This window comes from Mya arenaria, chromosome 3 (genome assembly GCF_026914265.1).
Source record: "Mya arenaria isolate MELC-2E11 chromosome 3, ASM2691426v1".
NCBI classification, from domain to species: Eukaryota; Metazoa; Mollusca; class Bivalvia; order Myida; family Myidae; genus Mya; species Mya arenaria.
The window spans coordinates 85,983,171-86,009,974 of record NC_069124.1 but is presented as its reverse complement, the minus strand read 5'-3'; the positions used below and the strand labels follow the sequence as shown (position 1 = coordinate 86,009,974).

Sequence of the window (26,804 nt, the reverse complement as noted above, 5' to 3'; positions counted from 1 at the left end):
TATACCTAAAATTATAACCGGCATCATGCACTTTAATTAAATAATTTAATACAGGTGGGGCAATATTATTCAAGATTTTAAAAGTTTCTTTAGCCATTGCTCTAGTTCTTCGGATATACAAGCTAGGAAGTTTTGCTCTATTTAGAAGTTGTTCATATGTACTGGAGTAGTCATCATTTACAAAACGAAGGGCTCTTTCTTGTATTTTTTCAAACTTGTTTGTGCTTTTATTTGAACAGAAGTGCCAAGTTAACGGACAGAAGTTGAAATTGGATAAGATAAAAAAGTGAAAAATAGTTAAGCGGCTTAATCTACACAAATTTCTGCCTAATCTTTTCAATATATTGAGTTGTTGTGCAGCTTTACTACATATGATGCTAATATGGTTTTCAAAGGTAAGGGCAAAATCTAAGTTGACTCCAAGAAGTTTTACCACTTCATCACATTCAATATTGGCATTTTTAATACTAAGCTTGGGCTTTTTAGAGTGCGTTTTAGTGCCTATGGCGATAGCCGGAAACTTGTCAGGGTTTGCCTGCATGCAATTAACAGAGAACCAGTTGATAAGAACATTACTTTCGTTTTCAAGGACTGATATCAGAGTATCGAAGTTAAATGTGCTAAAAGAAAGGGTGTTGTCATCAGAGTAGTTGTAGAGGGATCCTTGTTTGATGAAATAGAAGATGTCATTGAGAAATATGTTAAAAAGTAAAGAACCAAGGATCGAGCCCTGTGGCACACCTTTGGTTATCTCAGCCCAGCTACTTGTAATGTGACCTATTTTGATTTGCTGTTTTCTCTGATTAAGATAGGATGAACAAACATTAGTATGTTCAGTGAGTTGGCAGACAGACCATAACATTTAAGTTTGCAAAGTAGTATATCATGGGGCAGACAGTCAAAAGCCTTTGACAGGTCCATATAAGGACAGCAGCAACATATATTGTTTTGAATCCAGAGCGGACTTCCAGTCATCAACTAATTTTAAAAGGGGGGTCTGACAACCATGGCCTTTTCTAAATGCGCAAAGAAATTTATTAAAAATAGGTTCGAAATACTCAGATAGTTGCTCGGCTAAAACTTTTTTTTTTATTTATTTTTTATTTTTGAGGGTGCAGGCAAAATACTGACAGGCCTGTAATTAGACTTTTTGTAGAGGATCATTTTTCTTGAATAAAATTGGAATAACCCGAGCTTGCTTTAGGCGATCTGGAAAATTGCCATTGTCTATAGAGCTATTTATAAAATCAGTATAAAATGGGGCTAATGATTGTGATCCTAGCTGAAGTAGTTTAATTGATATTTTATCAACACCTGTACCTTTTTTTACCTTAAACTTAATTTTTACTGTTGATTGCCCTTAACATGAATAAAATTGAAGGAGCTGGGTGTAATGTTTTGTTCTAAGATTTTACTAGTGCTGGGGTGATTAGCCTCATTAAAAACGACATCTTTACCAATATCTTTGGCAACATTTGCATAGAACTCATTGAAAACTTCTGCGACTTCAGTGCTGTCTGAAATAATATTTTCGTTATTGTTTAAAATAATTTTGGACTGATTGCTTTTTTATTTTTTTGACATATAGGGTTTAATTTTTGACCAGAAATCTCTGTTCTTACATCCACCTAAACATCTTTCCTGAAAGTAAAATTTTGTTTATTGATATGCGTTTAAGCTTATTAACATAATTTCTACTTTTTCTATATTCTTCCCATGTTTTAGCATTTTTATTCTTCATGTCTTCATATATATAAGTTTATTTCTAAAAATGAATTAGTGAGATTGCCTTGCTTACACTGAGATTTCCTTATCTTTTGTTTGCTTTTCGTCAGATTTCCTTCATTTTCGTGACATTTCGTGATGTTCGTACTCTAGTGAATACCGTATATAAAGTTTTTATGGTGTTGTGTAACCAAAAACTTACTTTCGGTTCGGATACGCATGCGCAAGAGGAAGTAAATTTGCAATAATGGAGGAAACATAACATCGCAGTATTCTTTATAAAAAAATCCCAGTTTCTGTGACATTTTTCTTCTTATAGTAACTTGATGAATCATTTTCCTTCCAATGGCTTGTCTACAAGCATTAAAACAGGATATAAAAATCCTTGAATCCATTTTTACCCCTGAAAATGCAAGGTTTAGAATTCTGTCTGCTTCAGTTGATGAAGTGACTTGTGAATTTGTTGATGCCAGCAATGAAACTTTCAAGATCCACGCCAACATAACTGTAAGATCCATTGAGTTAAAAATAACCGGCTTTTGTTTAATACAGAGTTTCAGATCAGCACAGAAATTACGCAATTAAAATAATGGAAAACTTAAATGGATTTTTTTTCAAGTCGACTTAAATGAACACAAAATGATTTTTATATGTTGGTCTGAGTTTATTTCAAATTATTTCCACCAAAAGGTACCTCAAAGGTGTTAATATAAACAATCCAGATGCTTGATAAGTTATGTTAGTCTTAGTTAAAAAAAAACAAGCGTTTGAATGGAAATCAGCCAATTTTGTCATGTGATGTGTGGTAAATGTTCTGGAGGATTGTTTTCTTCACTTATGTTTACATAGAGATATACATTCCTACTATTTGTAAAGCCTTTTTACTCACGTCATTACCATTCTAGTATGAAAATTTATAAACATATTTTATCAGATAGGGAGCTCACAGTTGTCATCTTTCACCCAGTTTGCTTTGGTTTGCTTCCATTCACTACATTAAAGAAAAAAATCTTATTAAGGTAGTACCCCAGAAAAATAAATTGGTAATATCAAATACCCCAGGGTTCCCGCTGGCGATCGCCATTGTCGCCATTTGCGACAAAATCGCAAAAGTGGCGACAACTTTTCAAATTTGGCGAATTTATGGCGACAACGATTTTTTTCTAAAATATTTTCTTAAAATGACGTAAGTGGTGACCATGCGGCCTGCATGATAATCGATTCTGTCACTGTCATAAATCAAGCGCGTCTGCTGGTGCGACAACAAAAATTAATCCGATAATTAGGGCAAGCAGTCACGGCCCAGTCAACACCTCGCTAATTATTGCAGAATTTTATTGCTTTCACGGATAAACAATGACATCCTTTAACTGTTATGTCTCTTATTAGCAAACAATTTTAATATTTAGCTCAACAGCCTTGTTGTTGCGTAATTATCGTGTTAGTTTTAAATATGCAAATCATAGAATTTTATGTTGTCGGAAAGTCACGTGATATGCAAATTTCGTAATGACGTTTACGCGCTAAAAATAGACTTGCTTTCGGTTTTGTCGCAATTTGTAATATTGCTATAAATGCAGCATTCTAAGAGTTCAAAAAGTGTCAAAAAGATTAACAGAAATCAAATAAATAGGATTAAACACCATTTGATAAGGCTTCTAATATGTTGGCTGGAGTAAAGAGTAGGTAGACAAATTTCTATTAGGAAAGTTATGGCCCTAGTTTGACAATGTATATTTCTTTGAGTTTCCATTTATTTTAAATTTATCTCATAATTTCACAAATGTATTCTTTTATTGTATGCAGGCATTAGACTGAAATCAACATATTGATGTTTATGTCACATTTTTTGCAATATTTTTTTATTTATATACTAGTCCATATACAATGAATTTTGTCAACAGAATAACAATTTGCTATTAATATCTTGTGCTTCATGTACAACAAAATGTTATGATTTGCACGACAATGTGCTAATTAAATGCAATTTATTGCTCTTAAAATGCTTAAACCCCATGAGCTTCAGGGGGCTTCGCCCACTTGGCCCCCACAAGGGCGCTGCCCTGGACCCGTAAGGGGGCCTATCGCGGCCCCCTTAACCCCCCGCGAAAAAGTGGCGACAACTTTTTAGAACCCAGGGGGAACCCTGATACCCAGTTCGATGAAAAGTCTCTAGGGTTCAATACCATGACAAACATACCGCATTACCAACTAAACTAGCCAACCGGTTGGTTCCAGTCCTTTTTAAACCTCAATTTTGGGAGAAAGTCACGTAAATCATTGAATTGGGATAAATATAGACTGGCATTTCTGATGAACATGGCCACTGTGGCACCCCACATCCCATGGCGCCACTTCTTATTTCTGTTATTATAAAAGCAGCTCAATGCCAACTTTATTGATGTGAGAAAAATTGGCATATTTAATTTAACGCTACATCTAGATTTCTGCCAAACTGTTATTTAAGACATCACAAATACTTGTATTTGACTTGGGTCGAAATTATCTGAACAGTTGGGAAAATTTTATGAATTACAATTTATACCAATTTTGTTAGAACTTTAGGCTTCTGGGCTTGTCAGTTAGTTTCCATTGTTTCAATGGAAATTGATTTGTCATTCCATTTTAAAGATTCTCACACAAAATAACAAGTATGTCTTGTTCAAGGAATTTTGTTGTATTTAATTATGAACTTTGTACTAAAGATAACTTCATTGTGTACAGTAATTACTTTTTATGACTGGACGGTGCCTGAACAATCAGACACTTTGGCTATTTGTCCAATTGTTTAGACACTGTATAGAACTAGGCACTGTCCAAGTAGTAAATGGTTTGTTTTTTATCTTATTTGCAGGAGACATACCCACAAACATCCCCCATATGGTTCTGTGATGATGACAATGTGATAGCCACTGCAGCTGTGGAAAAGCTGTCCAACCAAACAGAAAACAAAAACAATGTATTTATATTAGTCATTACAATTCTATTATTTAGTGACATAATAAATGTTGTTGTTTTTTTCAGTTTCTCTGTGCTAATAAAGTTCATTAATTCCAAGTTCTGTTTGTTAAACAAAATGTTCTACAAAGGCAGTTAAATCTACTGTGGACCCAATTATTTTATGGATCATGGACTTATACTGAAATGTGTAAGAGTTTCTCTTCCTTCTGTTGCTGTGCGGCAATACATTAAATATTTGTACTCATATACAGATATTAAAAAGTTGCCTATTTGTGTAACAGCAAGTACCAACTCTTCATGTGTTTTTAGATCCTGCAGCAGGTGCGAATGCTGGTCCAGGACCTGTGTGACCTGTCTAACATCGCCACGCCAGAAGAGCTGCTCCGTCTTGATGAAAGACTTGATGAGAGGGTAACAACCCTTTAAATGTTCAGCAGCAACTTACACATGTCTATGCATAAATGTTGACACTGCAAAGTAGAAATTTTTCGTATTTACTATCTTAAGAAACAACATAAAGTAAACGAGTTAATCTTTTTCAGATACTTTTACACGCTGTCTTATTCTGTTCAAATTCTGCAAATCCATGCTCTTAAGGGATTTTTCTTTGTTTGAAATATACTATGATAAATTCACAGATTTAGGCTCCATTCATTTAAAGGAGGAAAATCTGTTTGGATTACCATTAGCTCAATATTTATTGCCAAACATTTTTAAAAACCCAACAACAGTACTGTTTTGTATTTGTCTCCGATATAAAATCAAGATCATTCAACCATTATAATGTGGAAACATAAAGTTGTACATGGACCATTTTATAAACCTGTCCTTTGTTGTTGTGAAATTTTTAATGAAAAAATAAATAGTTACATTTATGATGTTTTATTCTTACATTGGCTTTTACGACAGTGTTGTGTATATATTTCAGGGTATGATTTCGGTGGATCAGAGCTCCGAGAGTGAGGAGGAGGATGAACTTCACTATGACATGGAAGAGGACACACCAAAGTACGCTCACTTACACATAATCAAATATTTTGATTTGATTTTATTGATCGCTTGTCCTAGCTAGTCTTTCCAGTTAACCTGGTTGAAATAAATATATATGACTTTGTAATCTATTGAAGGGTCTAGTCATTATTTCCTCAAAGCAAAAATAGAATTGTCAATATGAGCTTGTATGAGGCCGATAACACATCATTTTACATGATTAAATGAGTATTTTTAGTTAACCTGTTTAAATACAGTGAATAATGGTTCCCCCGTTTATAGCAAGTGTATATTTAGCATGTGTAAGTCACGTGATTAATAAGGATACATATACCGACACTATTTTTAATAAAACAGGGATTTACGTGGTATTAAAACCCAAAATCGTAAATGATACACGTGTTGTAAGCGATGTGATAAAATCAGTAAGTAAGCTTCAATGTGTTGTAAACAAAGATATCAATTTTAGGTAAGTTTTTGACAATATTCTTTTTTTCTGGCATTTGTATTATCTGGTGTCTAGTCCCTTTGATGCCAATTTTTAGAATATACCCAACATTTGTGATGAATGACTTCACCAGAACAATGCACAAATTACTGGTATACACATACATGTTTATTGCAAATGGTCACCTGTGCACTTTCAAGATTCTCCTATTTCAACCTGAATTAATTGTTCATATGAAGTTCCCTCTACTTTAGTGTGTTATCTCTTGGTGAGAGTGAGAGTTGCTTCCCTTTGACCAGACTGCTGTATGATTGACAATCACATCTGTTATGTTTCAGTGAAGGGAAGGCTCGAGAGGAGGTAGATGGGATAGACACAGAGAACCTTGCCGTCCTTGAGAGGCTGAAACAGTCACAGCGGGATGAGTACCTCCAGGTATATGCAGACTTGTCATTCTCACCCCTCCCAAAAAAAGAAAGAAAAATCCTACAAATTACTTCCTAGTATGGCCATGTGGAATGTTTGAAGAATAATTCAACTCTTATTTTCATAGGATGTATATACCGGTGTTTTATAATTGTCACTTGCACAGCATGACAAACATGTATTGGTCATGTTTTCTGGCGACATTGTCATCCACAGTGTCACTCTTTCATTTTGGCTTTAAACATCCAGATCACATAATTAAGTCTGGAGTTTTGGATCTTGATTTGTCAAAATTTTAATTTGTCTTTTCTCTTCCTTGGTAATTTCATATCAAACTGTTACCAATAAGCAACGTTTAAATGCATAGAATATTTCGCAGTTTGATGGCCTGTCAGATTGCATCATTCAATTTGGAGTTATTAGCCTTGAATTTTCATATTTGACCATCTCTACATATATTACATTATATGTGTCCTTCGCGTTTGAATTTTATAATACATTATAGGATTTAAATAACTTCATCAAGTTCAATAGTAAAACAATTAATCTAGTTGTACTGATAATTAATGCTGGTTTAATTTATTACAATTCGAAAAAGTTGGTGGTCCAAGCAGGCAACATATTAATCCACTAATTCTGGTTTATAAAAAATTATAAAAAGATTGCCAAAAAAAATATTTCTTGATTTGAAATAAATAAATAATACCTTTCCATCTAACATGTCCAGTTAAGGAAAGCTTCACTGCTCATAAATAAAGCCATGTGGGTGTTTCAGGGCTCCATATCAGGGTCTGTGCAGGCCACAGACAGACTGATGAAGGAACTCAGAGAGATTTACAGATCAGAGAGCTATAAGAAAGGTACAGTCAATTCTTTGTGAAATCAGTGTACATCAGTGTACATTTCAATATTTGTAGCTATCTTCACCGGGAAGAAAAGTTGTCATATGGTATGACAGTGGTCAATATAAGCACAAGCCCGCATTATTGTTGTTCATTATATGATAATGCAAGTCTTAAGGGGGTGTTGACTTGACTGGGAATACAATTCCTATTGTATCCATTTTTGTACTTGAAGTTTTGTGAATGTTTTTTGTCAGTTGCCATTTTACAATAATTTAAACATGATTTTCTTTCTATTTGGAATGCCTCGAAGGGATTCCCATGTAGGATCATAGTCATGATTATTCGCAATAATTTTCAGGAATCAGTCGGTCTTTGGTTTACGATCTGCTAATTTTATAATAAGATTGCAAAGTCCAAACAGTTATGTTTTCCCTGAATGGCAACTTATTTTACGAAGGAAATTGGCGAAAGGCATTCGTAATTGCTCCGTTCTTTGGGATTTATTCCCTATTGCACAATGATTTTTTGTTTAAAGTGGCAATTGAAGTTTTTGAACTTTCGTTTTCAACAATATTGTGTTGTCATAATGAAATGTTTCTGTTTTTAGCTCTACTGGCCAAATGCCAGAAGAGCTTATTCGATGGTAATGTGTACGTAGTATGTGCATCCGTGCGTCCATGCGTCTGTAAACAATTGCTTGTGAACATGATACAGTGTTCAGTTTTGATTGTATCTCGATAAAACTTGTACAGTATCTAGATATCCATTAGAGCTCGGTTCCTTTCGAAAACCAGCCAGATCCGCCCATGCATGCCAAGATTATGGCCCTTGATAGTATAAAAAAATGCTATTGTGTCAACAATTGGTTGTGAACACGATACAGTCTTCATTTTTGATTGTATCTCGATGAAACTTGTACAGTATCTAGATTTCCATAAGAGCTCGGTTACTTTCGAAAACCAGCCAGATCCGCCCATGCATGCTTAGATTATGGCCCTTGATAATATAAAAAAATGCTATTGTGTAAACACTAGCTTGTGAACACGATACAGTCTTCAGTTTTGATTGTATCTCGATGAAACGTGTACAGTATTTAGATATCCACTAGAGCTCGGTTCCTTTCGAAACCAGCCAGATCCGCCCATGCATGCCTAGATTATGGCCCTTGATAGTATAAAAAAATGCTATTGTGTAAACACTAGCTTGCGAACACGATACAGTCTTCAGTTTTGATTGCATCTCGATGAAACTTGTACAATATTTAGATATCCATTAGAGCTTGTTTCTTTGGAAAACCAGCCGGATCCGCCCATGCATGCCTAGATTATGGGCCTTGAAAGTATTAAAAAATCAGTTTGTCTGTAAACAATTGCTTATGAACATGATATAGTCTTCAGTTTTGATTGTATCTTGATGAAACTTGTACAGTATTTAGATATCCATTAGAACTGGGTTCCTTTTCAGTGTTCGACACTAACGGGGTCCCGGGATCCCGAGGACACCAATTTTTCAGGAGGGACACCTGAACTTCGAAGTCCGGTATTCCGTCGGGACACTTAAATTTTTGACTGATAAACGCTAAATATCAATAAATAAGTAGCAATTAATTAATTTATTACCTAAATTCGGGCTCCCCTAAATTTCTTGACAGCACATGTCAAAACAATATTATTAATTATCATTATCGGACTCATCAAAGCGAAAGTATAGCTGACTATTTGACTATAGTTACCTCATGAATCTATAAATAAACAGGTCATTTCACAAGGCGCATGCAGGTTAACGCTTCTGTTCTGTTGTTTACATTTTAAACAAGGTCAGAGCTGACAGAGATTTATTATCGGTAAAATACTTATGTGGAATTGTTTTGCTTATGTGACAGAACCGCCCAAAAAGATGCCAACTCTGGTGATACCTTTTATATAATATGATACGACCTTTGAGTATTTACAGTAACATTTACGACACAAAAGAACAGCATCCTACATTCAGCATTCTGTGTTAATTGGCATTCAACTTATCAATATTCATTGTTAATTTTAAAGACATATATTTTATGCTTTGATAAAAAAATAATAGATATAAAATTTGCATGGTTTTATTCATTAATTCAATCAATTTATAAAAATTTATGACTTATTGGCGCCAAAATTAACATGTATACACAATTTTTGGTCGTCTGCTCTTCCAGTATGCACTACGACTGTTGGGCAGTCTGATTGATTTATCAACAGCTCTACTAAATATAAATTGGAGTTTTCACAAGCCAGATGTAATATTCCTACAGTTTCTTAATGAAAAGCACTGACATTTGACAAGACCCTGAACCATGATGTATTTTATGCGTATTTTCCAAAAATCTAAAAATAGTAACAACATCAAGTTTTTGTTTACATTGTATCCATCTCTGTTTTTGACTGAAAACATAAGGGACTTAGACATTCTCCCGCTTTTGAACCCAATCTACCAACTTAGAGACCAAAATATACCTCACTGCCATTCAGTGCTACTAACCTGTCATTACATGCTGCTGAAAACATGTATAATATGGTGGTGTATACTTGTATTACAAATTGAAAAGTAAAAGGATGTTGAATTTAATATTAAAACAGGCTCAACAATGAAAAAAATGTAAAAAGTGGAAGGGACTCCTAATTTCAGGAAGGGACACCTTATTTCAAATGTTGGTGTCCCTTCGGGATCCCTTGGAAAAATGGTTAGTGTCGACCCCTGCTTTTGAAAAACAGCCAGATCTGCCCATGCATGCCTGGATTATGGGTCTTGAAGGTATAAAAAATGCTATTTTAAGCGAAGTCTATTTATAGCCAAGTTTACATGTAAAGTCACAATTGCTCCCCCCCACAAGGCCCATACGTTTGATATTTGTTGTGGAGCATCATATGATGCAATTGAAAACATTTGAAATAATGCCCCTTGGGCAAAAGTTGGCCCCACCCCTTTTGACTTACTTATTAATTTTTAAAGCTACAGTAATGAAATTTTGACCATGTAAACAGTTTTGCAAACAAGCATTAATGTTGTCCTCAGATGTCCTTGACTTTGATCTTTGACCGACTTTATTTTTAAAGCTACAGAAATGAAATTTTGACGATGAGTACAGTTTTGAAAGCAAATATTTTTTTTTCCTCAGACGACCTTTACTCGGCACATAAAACAAGAGGCCCAAAAGGGCCTATGCTCTACTGGCATGGCTTTTGTGGTCATATCAATCCAGAGCATGTATGTATGGGTAAAAGGTAACAGACATATAGTTTGTGTTTTGAGTTTGGTTTACCTGAAAAAGTAGCACGTTCAACATCTGAGCCCAGAAAGTATTGTAAGCAGATTAGTTGCATGAACTATTTTAATATGTGCCAAGTAAAAGTCATCTGACAAAAAAAAAGCTTTCAAAACTGTACTCATAGTAAAAATTTCTGTAGTTTTAAAAGTTAAAAAAAGTTGGTCAAAAAGTCAAAGTCAAGGGCATCCTAGGACAACATTGATCAATTTGAACAAACATTCACAATCAATTGTGCTGAGATAGATGCACGAACACACAAAAAGATTTTCAAACCTTTCCAGATTTATGTTTACCAAACCTGTGAACCCTGGGTGTGGCCAGTAATGACACCAGGTGCATAACTTAAACATTCACAACCAATTTTGTTAAGATGAATGCGCAAACTAAAGAACTTAAAGCTAAAAAATGGCCTTTTGGCTTTCAACAAGAACAAGGCAGAGTAATTCACAAAATCAACTGCAGAAGCAAAAAGCAAATTGTCTCTCAAAATCCTAGACTTGCAAATTGTCTCCCTTAACTCTAGACTTGAATTTACATATACATGTAAACTTGGCTAAAAATAGAATTCGCTCATGCAGGCCTGGCTAAAAATAGAAAGCATTTCTTTAAAACTTTCATGGCCCATAATCTAGGCATTCATGGGGGATCTTGCTGGTTTTCGAAAGGAACCGAGCTCTAATTGATATCTAGATACTGTACAAGTTTCATCAAGATACAATCAAAACTGAAGACTGTATCGTGTTCACAACCAATTGTATACACAATAGCATTTTTATACGCCTATCTTACGATGGCCGTATTATGGGAACACCCATGGCGGGCAGGCGGCAGGCAGGCGGCTCCACAATGTTGTCCGCTCTCTAACTTGAACATTTCTCATCCAATTTCCACCAAACTTCATGAAAGTGTTTGTTGGTGAAATATCTAGGTCAAGTTCGATAACCAGCCAAATCGCTTTAGGCACTCCAGAGTTATGGCCCCCTGAATTTGTCAAAATTGGCCATTTTAGCTTTGTCCGCTCTCTAACTTGATCATTTCTCATCCAATTTCCACCAAACATCATGAAAGTGTTTGTTGGTGAAATATCTCGGTCAAGTTCAATAACCAGCCAAATCGCGTTAGGCACTCCAGAGTTATGGCCCCCTGAATTTGTCAAAATTGGCCATTTTAGCTTTGTCCGCTCTCTAACTTGATCATTTCTCATCCAATTTCCACCAAACGTCATGAAAGTGTTTGTTGGTGAAATATCTCGGTCAAGTTCAATAACCAGCCAAATCGCTTTAGGCACTCCAGAGTTATGGCCCCCTGAATTTGTCAAAATTGTCCATTTTAGCTTTGTCCGCTCTCTAACTTGAACATTTCTCATCCAATTTCCACCAAACTTCATGAAAGTGTTTGTTGGTGAAATATCTCGGTCAAGTTCGTTAACCAGCCTAATCGCTTTAGGCACTCCAGAGTTATGGCCCCCTGAATTTATCAAAATTGGCCATTTTAGCTTTGTCTACTCTCAAACTTGAACAGTTTTTATCCGAATTTCACCAAACTTGCTACTATAAATGTTTGTTGGTATATATTCTTGGCAAAGTTCTATAACCAGCCAGGCTCTTCAGGATTATTGTCCCCTGAATTGGTCAAAATTTGCCATTTTTGCTTTGTCCACTGTCTAATTTGAACAGTTATCATCTGATCTTCACCAAACTTGCTGAAAATATTTGTTGGTAAAATAAATCGGTCAAGTATGATAATCAGCCAAATGCCCCGAAGCACTTCAGGATTACTGCCCTTGCCATTTAAGCTTTGTCTACTCTCTAACTTCGAATTAAAATAAAAAATTTCTACTGTTAATGCCATATTGTGCCAAATCATTTGCTTCTTGAAAAGCTTGCTTCTCAAAGGGCCAATGTGACAGTAAGTTGTCTTAGAATCCAAGAAATTATTGATGGGCGTATTTTGTGAGTGTCACTCTTGTTTTATACTATCAAGGGCCATAATCTAGGCATGCATGGGCGGATCTGGCTGGTTTTCGAAAGGAACCGAGCTCTAATGGATATCTAGATACTGTACAAGTTTCATCGAGATTCAATCAAAACCACAGGGGTTTCTCTCGAAAAACTTTTTTCGAGAGAAACCCCTGTGATCAAAACTGAAGACTGTATGGTGTTCACAAGCAATTGTTTACAGACGCACGACCGCACGGATGCACATACTACATACACATTACCATCGCATAAGCTCTTCTGGCCTTTGGCCAGTAGAGCTAAAAATAGTTCATGCAACTAATCTGCTTACAACACTTTCTGTCCTTAGATGTGGAACGTGCAATGTTTTCAGCTAGCCCAAACACAAAACGTGAACTATATATTTGTTGCCTATTACTCAAACGTACATGCTCTGGATTGAAAATGACCACAAGAGCCATGCCAGTAGAGCATAGGCCCTTTTGGGCCTCTTGTTATATGCAATGTACTGTAGTTTTATTTTTTCCCCAATCATAAGAGAAAGATTTTTAATTCCATTTTTTTAAGCGTTTTGAAAAGAGAGAATGTACATGTTGACAGGCATTTAAACAGTACTTAAAACAGTTAATAGTTATTTACCTAAATTTTACCATTTTGTAGGTGTTTTCATATAAGAGTTACTTCACATGGAAACTCCAAAATTGAAGATTTTTTCCAAATTTTGGGTTAGATCCTTTTAGCTTTAAAAAAACTTGATTCATTTTCTTCTTTTTAAATATAGCTTATGGTTTTTTTTTTCAGTTTCTTAAGGTTTTTCGGGCTTGATCATTTCTTTTTGAGCCAATTCAAATTTCAAGATTTCGAGCTTTATTAGGCTTGCTGTTTAAAATCCTAATTTTGATCACTGGTCTTAGTGTGTTTGTCTCCTGATTGACATACAGGAAAACAATTTTTCAAAAAAAACACTAACCATATGATTCTGCAAACAATGAAGGTCAGTTCTTTGGGTAATTTACTTTTGTTCATTATATTAAACCCTTTTCTCTTTTCAGGTGTATTTAATGTTGAACTAGTCAATGACAGTTTGTACGAATGGCATATACGGTTGAAAAAGTAAGGATTCATTTTCTTCCCTAACATTACATTTTTCCTGTTTCTATATTGTTTGCATGTTGTTTTTAGCTCTACTGGCCAAAGGCTTACATTGTTTATTGATGGTAATGTGTACGTAGTATGTGCGCCCGTGCGTCTGTAAATAATTGCTTGTGAACACGACACAGTCTTCAGTTTTGATTGTATCTCGATGAAACTTGTACAGTATTTAGATATCCATTAGAGCTCGGTTCCTTTCGAAAACCAGCCGATCTGCCCATACATGCCTGGATTATGGGCCTTGAAAGTATCGATGCATCTGTAAACAATTGCTTGTGAACACGATACAGTCTTTAGTTTTGATTGTATCTGGATGAAACTTGTACAGTATTAAGATATCCATTAGAGCTCGGTTCTTTTAGAAAACTAGCCTGATCCACCCATGCATGCCTAGATTATGGGCCTTGAAAGTATATGAAAATTCTATGTTTAGCTAAGTCTATTTTTAGCCAAGTCTAAATGAGCGAAGTCTATTTTTAGCCAAGTTTACATGTGAAGTCACAATTGCTTGTGAATGTTTGCCACGCCCCCGGGTTCACAGGTTTGGTATACTTAAATTTGGAAATGTTTGAAAATCTTTTTATCTGAAACAGCTATGCAGACCCTTGCTATTTTTAATAAGGCTTAATTTAGTGGTCCACTACAATGGTTTTTCAAATTATGTACCTGGGGTCAAAACTGGCACTGCCCCGGGTCACAAGTTTCCTAGAGACTTATTTAAGAAATATTTTCAAAATCTTCTTGTTTCAAACCACAAGGCTATACCTTTGATATTTGTTGTGGAGCATCATATGATGACAGTCTAGCAAAACAGTAAAAATTATGCCCCTTGGGCAAAAGCTGGCCCTTACCCTTTTGACTTACTTTTTTATACCCCCACAAACGAAGTTTGAGGGGGTATATAGGAGTGAGCTTGTCAGTCGGTCTGTCTGTCGTCTGTCGGTTTTCATGGTTTCCGGACGATAACTCATGAAAGGCTAGACAGTTTGAAAAATTTTTGGTACACAGGTGTAACATCAGAAGATACAGGTCAAGTTCGATATTGGGGCTGGTGGGGCTAAGGTCAAGGTCACTGTTACTTAAAATAGAAAAACGGTTTCCGGACTATAACTCATGAAATGCTAGACAGATTTGGAAAATTTTTGGTACACAGGTGTAACATCAGAAGATACAGGTCAAGTTCGATATTGGGGCTGGTGGGGCCAAGGTCAAGGTCACTGTTACTTAAAATAGAAAAACGGTTTCCGGACTATAACTCATGAAAGGCTAGACAGATTTGGAAAATTTTTGGTACACAGGTGTAACATCAGAAGATACAGGTCAAGTTAGATATTGGGGCTGGTGGGGCCAAGGTCAAGGTCACTGTTACTAAAAATAGAAAAACGGTTTCCGGACGATAACTCATGAAAGGCTTGACAGATTTGAACAATTGTTGGTACACAGGTGTAACATCAGAAGATACAGGTCAAGTTCGATATTGGGGCTGGTGGGGCCAAGGTCAAGGTCACTGTTACTAAAAATAGAAAAACGGTTTCCGGACGATAACTCATTAAAGGCTAGACAGATTTGAACAATTTTTGGTACACAGGTGTAACATCAGAAGATACAGGTCAAGTTCGATATTGGGGCTGGTGGGGCCAAGGTCAAGGTCACTGTTACTAAAAATAGAAAAATGGTTTCCGGACGATAACTCATGAAAGGCTAGTTTTCCTTGTCAGCAGTGTAACTTTTAAATTACTCAACAGATTTAAATAAAACAATACATGCATGTAAAAGAAGATGCAGTGTGCAGTAACCTTGGAGTTATGGCCTCTTTTCAAAGGAATGGTTTGCCATTCCTGTGTCCAGGCGGCATTTGGGGGTATTCATCACTCCTGTGACAGCTCTAGTTATTCTTAAAGCTACAGAAATGAAATTTTGACCATGAGTACAGTTTTGAAAGCAATTTTTTTTTCCTCAGATGACCTTTACTCGGCACATAAAAAAATAGTTCATGCAACTAATCTGCTTACAACACTTTCTGTCCTTAGATGTGGAACGTGAAATGTTTTCAGCTAACCCAAACACAAAACGTGAGCTATATGTTTGTTGCCTATTACCCATACATACATGCTCTGGATTGAAAATGACCACAAGACCCATGCCAATAGAGCATAGGTCCTCATGGGCCTCTTGTTTAAATCTACTGGCCAAAGGCCAGAAGATGTTGTGCTTTGATGATATACAGTATATTAGTTGTATATATGTGATAATATTTAACATTTAAAGGACTCGCAAATTCATTGTAGCAGGAAGGTTGCTTGTATTCATGTGTATTAAAAAAAAATCCTGTGAAGCCTCAGTCACACCAACATTGTGACTGCGATACCACCTCTTAATGACCAGTTCCATTTGTGACAGGTTGGCAACCACTGAGACTGTGCAACCTTTTCCGGCAATATTTGGAATTAGCATAATATCGCCAAATATTCAGCTTTTGGTTGTGCAACTTATTATTGATCAATTGGCAATAGTTCACCGCAGATATGTTGATTAGCTTCTAACCAGTTGAGATATGCTTGTTTGTCACTAAATGGGAACTGGTCATTAACTAGATGTCATTGATCAATACATAATGCATGAAAAAAGGTGTTTTAAAAAACAAATCAAATTTGAATCTGACATATATGTGTACTATTGTGATTCAGGGTTGACCCAGACAGTCTGTTGTACCAGGACCTGACCACATACAAGGAGAAAGAGAACAGAGACCATATGTTGCTCTCCGCATCCTTTAAGGTAACTTTCAACCATTAAATGAAATACACCTTATATAAGGTAAACATTATTCCCCCACTCGCACATGTTAGCACCCCAACAAGATAAACATGTACTTTCTAACCACAACCTACTCTCCTACCTATTATGTATCGCACCTATAGTCAGGTTGTGTTTTTGTACCTGTGGAAGTGCATTCAGTTAACATGTTCCAGATAGTTAACAGTTTGGTATCTAGGAGCCAGCAAACAAGCCTGTCTTATGAGTATTGTCAAACATTCAATGATTTGTAGCGGTTTTTGTGGTAGGTTGTTTTTCATTGATAGATTATTCATACCATCCTTGGATTGTTGGAGCTTTGAGCAGCATGGGGTTTCCCCAAAAATATGCACCAAATGCATCATATCAATTAAAAAACCTTTTCTGGTATTAAGCCTTTATAGGTATATGCTGTTCAACATATTTATATCCATATCATTGCATTATGTCATGAACAACATGTTTGACTTGATGTACCGGTATAAGAAACTTAAACTGTCCTGGGGGAATAAACAATAATTTTTAAAGCGGATTGGCTGAAATTTTTGTCAACAAATGGACAGATTGAGGGCCCCTGTTATACTATATTATAAGCATTAAGACACACTTTGACAATTTTTTAATTTACCTTTTTTTTAACTGTGCACATTGTATTATGATAAAAGTTTGTTTCAATGTAAACCCTTTATTCAGAATGTTGGTTTCTGTTCTGGTTAAATACGTTCCCTTGGTATATTTCATTTAAAAAATATTTGCGTTTCAGGAGAATTTTCCGTTTGAGCCCCCATTTGTGCGTGTGATAATGCCAGTGTTAAAAGGAGGCTATGTATTAGGGGGAGGAGCTATTTGTATGGAACTGCTCACTAAACAGGTACTATTTAGCTAGTTTTATAACAATTTATTTCATTTAGCCAATTATTTTGATGTATAGTTGTAAAGTTTTCAATAGATCTATAATTATACAAGGGTTGACCCTCATACTATGTTAGTATGCAACTTTGAGTTGTGCAATCATGTTTATGGATACCCGGAACCTCTATCATCCATAAGTATTTTTATTCCTTGCAGAACTCAAGATTTTTTTGTTATTATAATAGCGACCCAAAACAGATGTAAGAAGTCAGAGCTCGGTGACACTGCTTGCACTTCCACTCACATTTTTTTTTTGTAAAAGTGTTTGCAAAAAGTGGGAAATCATATTTTAAAGCAGACATCGTAGGGCAAGTAATTTACATGGGACCCTATTTTATAAACTGTGCCATTTTTACATAAAGAGGCCTGTAAAGGGTAATTTAAGATTATTTCATCAAACAAGAGTATTTAAGCCTAACTTGAGACTGTACACATTTTAGCATTTGTAATAGCATTTCATACCCCCACATAGTTTTTATCCATATGTTTCATGAAGGTCTTGAAATACAGGTCAAGTTCTACTTTGCGTACAATGCACCAATGTTTAGTAATGTTATTGCCCCTTGTCAAAGAAATAATTTCTGTGTCTAAGCATTGTCTGAGGGTATTTGCCACTCCTGTGACAGTTTCTGTTATTTCTTGTCAATATATAGAGGATAATTGTTTGTTTTAGTGTAAGGTTGTAATATGTTTCACGGAGTGATCAAAGATATATTTCACTTTTGGTGTTCAGCGGTAAAAAATTAGGGTCACTAGAAGCAGCGTTCAAAAAAGAGAGTTGTGTTTTTACAAGTGGTAAACTTTATGTATTGTCATTGCCTTGCTGTTAACAAGATCATTGTGTATCAACACACGCCTCGGCAATCACATTCAAGATATTCATATTGAATTATGCACACATGTGAAGACTGTAAAATATTCTGTTTTATTATTGTTGATAAAACTTATGGTTATGGTTATCAATCTTTTTATATTTGGCAGTTGACTAAAACATTCTGTTAAATTCATAATGTTCAAAATCTTCAGGGTGTCTTTGAATTTTGGCTACAACTGCATATGTATATGGAATTTAGTATTGGTACTTTAGTGCATAATAATCTAGTTTCATAGTTAGAGACCTAGATTCATTAAAGTAAACTATGTTTTTATGAAACTGTTGGTAAATAAATGTTGTTGTTGTTGTTGTTGTTGTTGTTGTTTAGAGTTTGTTGCTGGTTAAACATGTTGTTGTGTTGGTAGTCATAACACTATGTACATTAGTTCAATATTTTCTGGAGTGGCAGGATTCATATTTAGACTTGACTACCTACGTAAGTTGTCAATATTCTGGAGTGGCAGGATTCATATTTAGACTTGTTTTCAGCCTTCATGTGTCAGAAATGGAAAACCTAATTGTTGACAGTCAAGCCACAATGCCAAATGTATGGAGTTCCTGTTAATTTTCAAAAGACTTAACATTAATTCTAAAATAAATCTTTCCTATTGTTATCAAAAGGATGAACAGGAAGCCTTGTTGTGTTCAAAATTGTTTTGTTTTTGGATCTGTAATCAAAGGTGACAATTTTAGGAATGTACAGTTACAGGTATCATGTATGTAAAATGAGTGCAGCGCAACTCAATCAAGAAGCCTAGAAGCGGTTTTATAATGATGTATGTTATTAGTGTAGCATTATAAATAGTTGTTTGGTTCACAAATGAATGATGTGCCAAATAATATTGCTTGATCAGATTGAATAACCTGCACTTGTACAACTGTTAAATGTAATGTAATGTGTTGACCGCGTGTTAAGGGTTGGAGCAGTGCCTACAGCATGGAGTCTGTCATCTACCAGATAGCAGCTACTCTCGTCAAGGGAAAGGCACGCATACAGTTCGGGGCCTCAAAGGTACAAGCCTCGTGTTGTAAATGGCTCATTCGGCAGTCTTAAAGTATGTAGTAAGCCACGTGTAGTAAAGAAGGGTGACTCTACAATGCATAGTCAATTAACTTTCAGCCTTTAAATAAAAACATATTTTATAACATTGCACACATTAGAAATGTGTTATTGTGTTTGTTCACTGATGCATAACATTTATCTACAAAATAAAACAACCATCACATGTCCTTGTCCTATACAAATACTGTTTCTTGTTGCAGAGTCAGTACAGTTTAGTTAAAGCTCAACAGTCCTTCAAATCACTTGTACAGATCCATGAGAAAAATGGTAAGACTTTTAAGACTGGTACTGTTAAAACTTGTCTTTGTATGGTACATTGAATATTGTCATTACTGAAATGAAAGCTGGCCTTCTAGCAGATTAAACCTTTCTAAAAAGTCCTGATATTTCCAGGTATTACTAACATTCCTGTTTTCCTGTAAAAAACAACAACAAGGAAGTCCAAATATTTCCGCTTTCTCTCTTAAAATTCTGATTACGTGTTTCAATGCTTGGATTTTATACCATATATGCACTAGTCATTCACTAAGCTAAAGACTACATAGCCATGTTCTTTTTTAAATTTTCAATTATTAATGAAATGCCTGGTTAAGAACTGAAATGTTGGCCATATCCTGAAGCTGTAAAAGATACTTACGGTACATTGAACAATTGGACGCATGATCATGATCAGAATGGGTACATATTATATAAACATTTCTAGCACACCAGATAGGCATTTCCTGTGAATTTAGCCGTGCTGGAAAATTCCATCTGGCACCCCCCCCCCCCATGCCAGATGAGTCACGCGCTGTGACGTAATACTTTTTATTTATTTTATAGTGCACTTTATGTAACCATTATTATGCAATTTCAATAGATAAGTTCCATAAACATTAACTTGACAAAAATGTATCTGTATCAAAACAAAACAAAATAACCCTTAAAAGATGTGATATCGTAGGAACTTATTGCCGTATGCAGTAAATACAAATTACTGCAGGTCATGACGTCAGTAAACCTCAACGCATGCGCTTTTTGGTGAAATGAACAAAAATGCGTTATTTATGTATTTTCTTCACAAAACGATGTGATTTAACGTATGCTAGAAAAAATATCTATCATGTGTGTCCGTTCCGGATAGAAAAATCCGACCCTCGGGCATGCTGCGTTGCCGGTTACTCTGCAAGCCTCGTTACCTGGCAACGCAGGTGCCCCTCGGGTCGGATTTTTCTATCCGAAACGGAAACACATGACAGATATTATTAGTATTTATAAGTTGCAATGCTCATTTTAATTGCAGAAATATTGTTCGAGTTAAGTCCATGTCACAGCTGAGGGACCAGTCTTATGTTTAAATGTGCTTGTGGTGCTCCCTGATCAGTATGAATGATCCCTAAACATGATGGCATAGCATTTAGTAAACTATTTAAAAGCTGCCTAGTTTCATCTGTTTTTGAAAGTCCTTATGCAATGGACTAGCTATTTTGTAAAACTGTATGTTATTAAGGAGTGACTGAATTGTGCCTAGTTGGTTCTCACACAAGGTTCTCATACTGCTGTGTTATGTTGTGTTGTAGGTTGGTTCACACCCCCGAAGGAGGACGGATAATGGCGTGGGGGCTGTCCTGCGTTCTCTTTGCTACACTGTTGACCTGTGGCCAGCTGCCCAGAGTTCTGTATCATCATTGCCACACTTTTGCATGCCACACACCTGGGAATGTGTGCTGCCCTGCCAAGCTGACATATTCCAGTTCTGGCTCTTCTCTTTGACTGTCAACCTTTAGTTTTGTTGGTTTTTGTTATGGCTACATTTTATTGATTTTTTTTCAGGCATTGTTTGGGTTTTTTTTAGCTTCAGTAAGAATCATGTTGGAGCTGTACTTTGTTTTAAAATGTTTGATGTAAACTGAATAGCTTATATAAGCAAAGTATTTATTATGGTTTCCTTATGAACATACATGAAGTAATGTAAAAAATGAGAATGCAAAATGATATTGATGTATTCAACTGATTCAGTGTATTTGGACATTTTGGTATGGCAATGCATGAAATTATCACTTCAACAGAGCCTGCAATTATAACATATTACCACAAAGATCATCATTGTTTAGATGATATTAAGTATCCTACAATGAGTTCATAGAGCGTTCTATAGGTTCTCATAGTTTCAATGTTTTCTGAGAAATATGTTAAAGAGATCAGTGTTTTTATTATCAAAAGTTTTCAATAAACATAGGTTGAAAAAAGAACATCTACAGGAACAAAACTGAAGCAGTTTGATTAGTGTGCAGCTTCCATTATTTCTGCCATGGAGCTAACTGTAGTTCTATATAAGACACAACTATTCATTTTAGTTAATCTGTTCTTTGAAGAAAGCCTTGGTGTCGTTGGGGGCATTGTGCAAAAACTTGAACCGATAAAGCTGTAACTCAAAGTGTTCAAGTTATTTGAATGAAACTTGGGAGACCGGTTGCCAGACACAATAAACAATAATGTACAATAATGTTTTGTCCCTTGAGAGTTTGTAAAAGTTGTAAGTTTCAACTTGGCCTAACTTTAAAACCTTTCAAGACTTCCACATAATTAAGTTCTGTACACATGTTGCTGGATACAAAGAGCACACGTGAAGCAAGGCCCTTGACTCTGGATTTAATAATTGTTAAGTTTCCTTTATAGTTTGAAATATCATATAATATTTTTTCACATGGCTATTACTTCATAACCATCAGGTACTTTTTACACATGTTATCGTGACAAAAGGCCCATAACCATGCCTGTATTAACTGTCCAGTTATTCCCCTTGAACGTTGGAAATAGTCCTGCTAATCTTAAGCTTGGCCATAATTTAATAACCTTTCAAGATATTCACATGGAACTTTGCATGTGTAGAAAGGCCCATGTTGGTGTTTGCTCTCCAGCACACTTCTCCGGGGCTTTGAATTGCTTGAATAACTACAAAAAGCAACTTTTTCCCTTCCATTTAGACTTTTATAACAATCATTTATGTTAGAGAACTAAAGCCTGAGACTATCGCATCAGGCACGGCACAAAGTCTTCAAACAAACAAGATTTATATTGGGATTGAATGTTTTAGTATTGCAGTTCATTGGCAATGTTTTCATATGCCGATGAACCACTATCCTAAAACACTCAATGTTTATGTTTACACTCATTATTTGTGATACTTATTCATGTTTGATCAATGACGTCCCTTGTTTCCTTGATGGCATATTCATTGTACAGCAGTATTGTGTCATTTGACCGATCATAAGCATTATGTAAGATCAGAGATATTTAGATGTTGAAAGCTTGTTGATGGAATGAGGTAGTGTATGGGAATAGTTTATTGTATACAACTTATATCCTTTATTGCCATATTTGTTTAAATAACATTATAGTTTTCAAAGCTGTTTAAGGTTACATATAGATAGTTGAATTTTATTTTCAAGTTAATTTCGCTTTTTCAAAGATGCTTATAATACTTAGAGCTGCACTCTCACAGATAGCAATTTTTTGCGTAAATATCTGCAAACCAATGATAAAAGATTGCTGACAAAAGATCATATCGCATTTTTTCATATTTCCGTTCTAAAATTAATGTTTTATGGCTTAAACCGTTACTAACAGGTTAAGAAAAATGCATAAAACATCAATTTTTGAACTTAAATATAAAAATCTGCGATCTTATTTTTTGTCAGCAGGCTTATATGACTGGTTTCGATGGATTTTCTTCACAAAAAATGGCTTGGTCCAAGACAAAAAATAAAAAATGTTGTCAAAATGTTATATCTGTGAGAGTGCTGCTTTAAAAGCTGCACTCTCACAGATTGATTGTTTTGACAACTTTTTTATTTCTTTGTCTTGGAATTGACCAATTTTTGCATAAATCTGCACATTGATTGTTCTTCATGGCATCATGGTGAATGCCTGTCTATATTTTTCTTGGTTATTTCTGTAAGTCTGGAAACCAGTGATATAAGACAGCTGACAAAAGAGCAGATCGCAGTTTTCAAATTAATGTTTGAAAATGGATGTTTTATGGCTTAAAGCGTTACTAAAGCTTACTAATTGTTTGTTATCTCATCTTACTGCATTGAAGGCACTGATGCCAAAATGAACTGATTCCTACTGTAGTCAATAAAATATAAAAACTGTCACAAAATATAAAAACTGTCAATTTGTGAAAGTGTAGAATTCATTTAAGAGGTGTTTTTGTTTTTTTTCTGTTTTTGTGTTTGACTTGCACAAGATGATCTTATTTTGATTAGCGTTCTCCCCTATATTACAACATAGAATTATGCATAGTTCTTGTTTAAGACATTTTAGAGCTATTAACAATCATATACACTAAGTTATGCGTATGATACTTGTTATTGCATGCAGATGTCAGGGCTATAAAGTGGCCATGCATAGGGTGCTTTTAAGCTGTACTGGCTGTTGTGTCTGTCCGTTTGTTAACAACTGATTGTGAATGGGATACAGTCTTCAGTGTTTATTGTATCTTAACAGAACTTATACACTAGTAAGATATCCATGAGATCTCAGTTCCTGTCTAACACCAGCGAGCTCCGCCCATGCATGACTGTAATATGGCCCTTGGAATGCTGCAGTATTTTCTAATAGAGACAACTTTGTACAGAGAGTTCTGTATTATTGCAGAAGTTTTTTCCCTTTGCTGGAAAGCAAAAGTATATTCTAAGGTCGACCACCATGAGCAGGGAGTTGTGTATATTTTAGTATTACCTAGCCATTGTGAAACTTACGGCCCACTGATGGCTTAACTTTGAATGTGAGTTTGGTATATAACCAAAAAGTTCATGCCAGTAGTGTATAGGCCCTAGTGGACCTCTTACAGTATGTACTTTTTGCACAAATGTTAACCATGAGCAGCAAGTGTGTCATACAAAACCCAAGGCAGTTTTTTAAAAGTCAAGGTGAAAGTTAAGGATCATTTGTCAAAGTTTTGTATTTTGGTTTGTCTGGCTTTTACTTGGCATATAGAAAACAAGCTGGAATTAAGTTCATGATTAGCTTGTCTGAAAACAAAGGCAATAAAACATGAATGAGTTATATATTATAAAACAGACTTTAATATTTCAGTGATCTTCTCTTTCACATAACTTTTCCATAATTTCTATTCAGTGGCGGGCTTGACATCGTTGGCATTTCGCATACAAAGCTCAAGCATACATATATAGCACATATAGAGTGACCCTTGTCCATCTGTAAGTCCATCCATCACTTGTTCAATTTGCCTAAACCTTCTGAATGCGCATTTAAAAAAAACAGTTTTGTCACATTGTGGTGTGCCTAGTTTCATGCTTTTCAGTGCTTAATTGCAAAATTACTGTGGCTTGAAACAGCTAAACTATTAAAAAGTCTCTTTTTTTTAAATGTTTGCTTGTATCACAGTGAAAAATGAAAGAAAACTTGTGCAATGCTAGGAATAAAAAATCAGTGATGTAATTTCTGCTTTGATATTTATATTATATATTTGATAAAATACAAGCATAAAATGAACAGAAAAAATAATTTTGCTTTTTAAGTGTAGTATTTTGCAGTATATATATTTTTTATTTAACCATGTAAACATCAAAAGTAAAGATTTCACAAAACCCACTAGTGGTGCTTTTGATGCTCAAGTCTGTGAAATATTTTGGTATCTTACACTTTAACAAGTATCCTTTATGGCACTTGATTGATCAGCAGTTTAGGTTTGTTGATGTTTCTGCTTTTATTTGATAAAGTTTGCCTGAATGTTTTTGACATTGATGATAGAGCTTAAGCTATTGAAAAACACTCTGAGTTCTAATTTATCATAGTTAGTAAAGAACAGAGTTCTAATAGCTAGTAATGAGCAGAAGAGTGTATAAAAGAGGAAATACCTGCACCATTTGTATGACCCTTGTCATAAGTGTTGATGTACATGTTATTGTTGCTCTCCATTGACTTGTTTTATACAGAATGCATGGTATAAACTGGGAGATATACTCCTGATGTAAAATGCACCAGCTATGCTGGGATTGGGAGAGTTGAAATATTGTTGAAGCCATTCCCTCCCGAAGCTATGTTTTGTGTGAGTGTTAATATGTAATGCAAGTGACCTAGTTACTACAGCAAGGAAGGAGAGGGACTTATGCCTGTTCAAGCTCCATGCATAACTGCCTGTACACTTATATCACTAAACTGCCATGTATGCTCGTCCAGTCCATGATGTACATCCATAATCTACCTAAGCATCCAACTTTTTAGCTTTTTTAGTGTCATTGTAGGTGGTGGCATTTGGCCCTTAACTTGCTATGCAACCTTTCCAGATATTTAAAGGAAACTTTGTACACGTGTTGCCAGAGATGGTATCGTTTACATTATGTTCAAGTTATGCCTCTTAGTTGACTTAACACAAAAGGGTTGGTGTTTGCTCTGCCTGGCTAGCTCCTTCACATTCTTGTCATCATATGTAACCATAAGTTGAAGTTCTTGTACATTTATACCAATGTAGCCAAGATGTAGATGAAGAATGAATGAAGAATCAAACATCCATCTGCTATTGTTAGCCATGTGATGTTGTCGTGTGTCTAGTATGTACATGTTTCAAAAAGGATATGTAACACTGGTTTATGATTGAAAAAACATGCCCACAATCAGAAACCCTTACAGCTAATTGTATTTCTGCACATTGATTGTTCTTCATGGCATCATGGTGAATGCCTGTCTATATATTTCTTGGTTATTTCTGTAGGACTGGTTATTTTGTTTGTTTACTTTTCTTATCTCTAGCTATGTGTATTATGGTATAATATGAAAATTAATTATTCATTAAAATGTCAAAATTCCCTCTTGTTTAGTATATTGTCTGTTCTGAAGGATACAGTTGCAGTTTTCAATATGAAAATATACTGTGCCAAGTTGTCTTGGGTAATGATCCAAGGTCTCTGCTTCAGATAGAGAGCGTTATTAGAATTGTAGATAAACCCTCTCCTGATCTTGAAAAGAAAGACCACATCATAACTTCTTACCACTTTAAACGTTGATGTGTAATAAGTTTCCATGTGCAATCAAGTTATATTGAACAGTTTATAAATAGAATCACAAGCTCATGTTTTAGAGTGAATATATTCTGTATACAAGGTCTCTTCCTATATATACATGTGTAATCCGTTAATTCTATTAATTTCATGATTTTAAGTTTACATAACTATTTATAGTAAAAAGTAACAGTTAATACACATGTACTCTACTCGAAGTATTTTGGGCTTTTATTGTTCGTGTTAACCTTCAGTAGACCACAAGTTTCGGTGCCTTTCACCAGTTGATAAAAATTAATTCTTATATCAGTTACTGCTTGTATAGAACCCCAAAGTGAATGTTTTC

General features: G+C 35.3%; 1 protein-coding gene across 1 annotated transcript; it reads left to right on the top strand.

Annotated features, from left to right (window-relative positions):
- Positions 1–1,947: 1,947 nt before the first annotated feature.
- Positions 1,948–26,266, top strand: LOC128227340 (ubiquitin-conjugating enzyme E2 Q2-like). The gene is made up of 12 exons (XM_052937763.1): positions 1,948–2,232; positions 4,580–4,684; positions 4,996–5,097; positions 5,615–5,694; positions 6,463–6,559; positions 7,326–7,410; positions 13,707–13,767; positions 16,494–16,584; positions 17,366–17,473; positions 19,305–19,400; positions 19,652–19,718; positions 21,011–26,266. The coding sequence occupies exons 1-12, from the start codon at positions 2,071–2,073 to the stop codon at positions 21,040–21,042; spliced, it is 1,086 nt and encodes a 361-aa protein (XP_052793723.1). The 5' UTR covers positions 1,948–2,070; the 3' UTR covers positions 21,043–26,266.
- Positions 26,267–26,804: the final 538 nt, after the last annotated feature.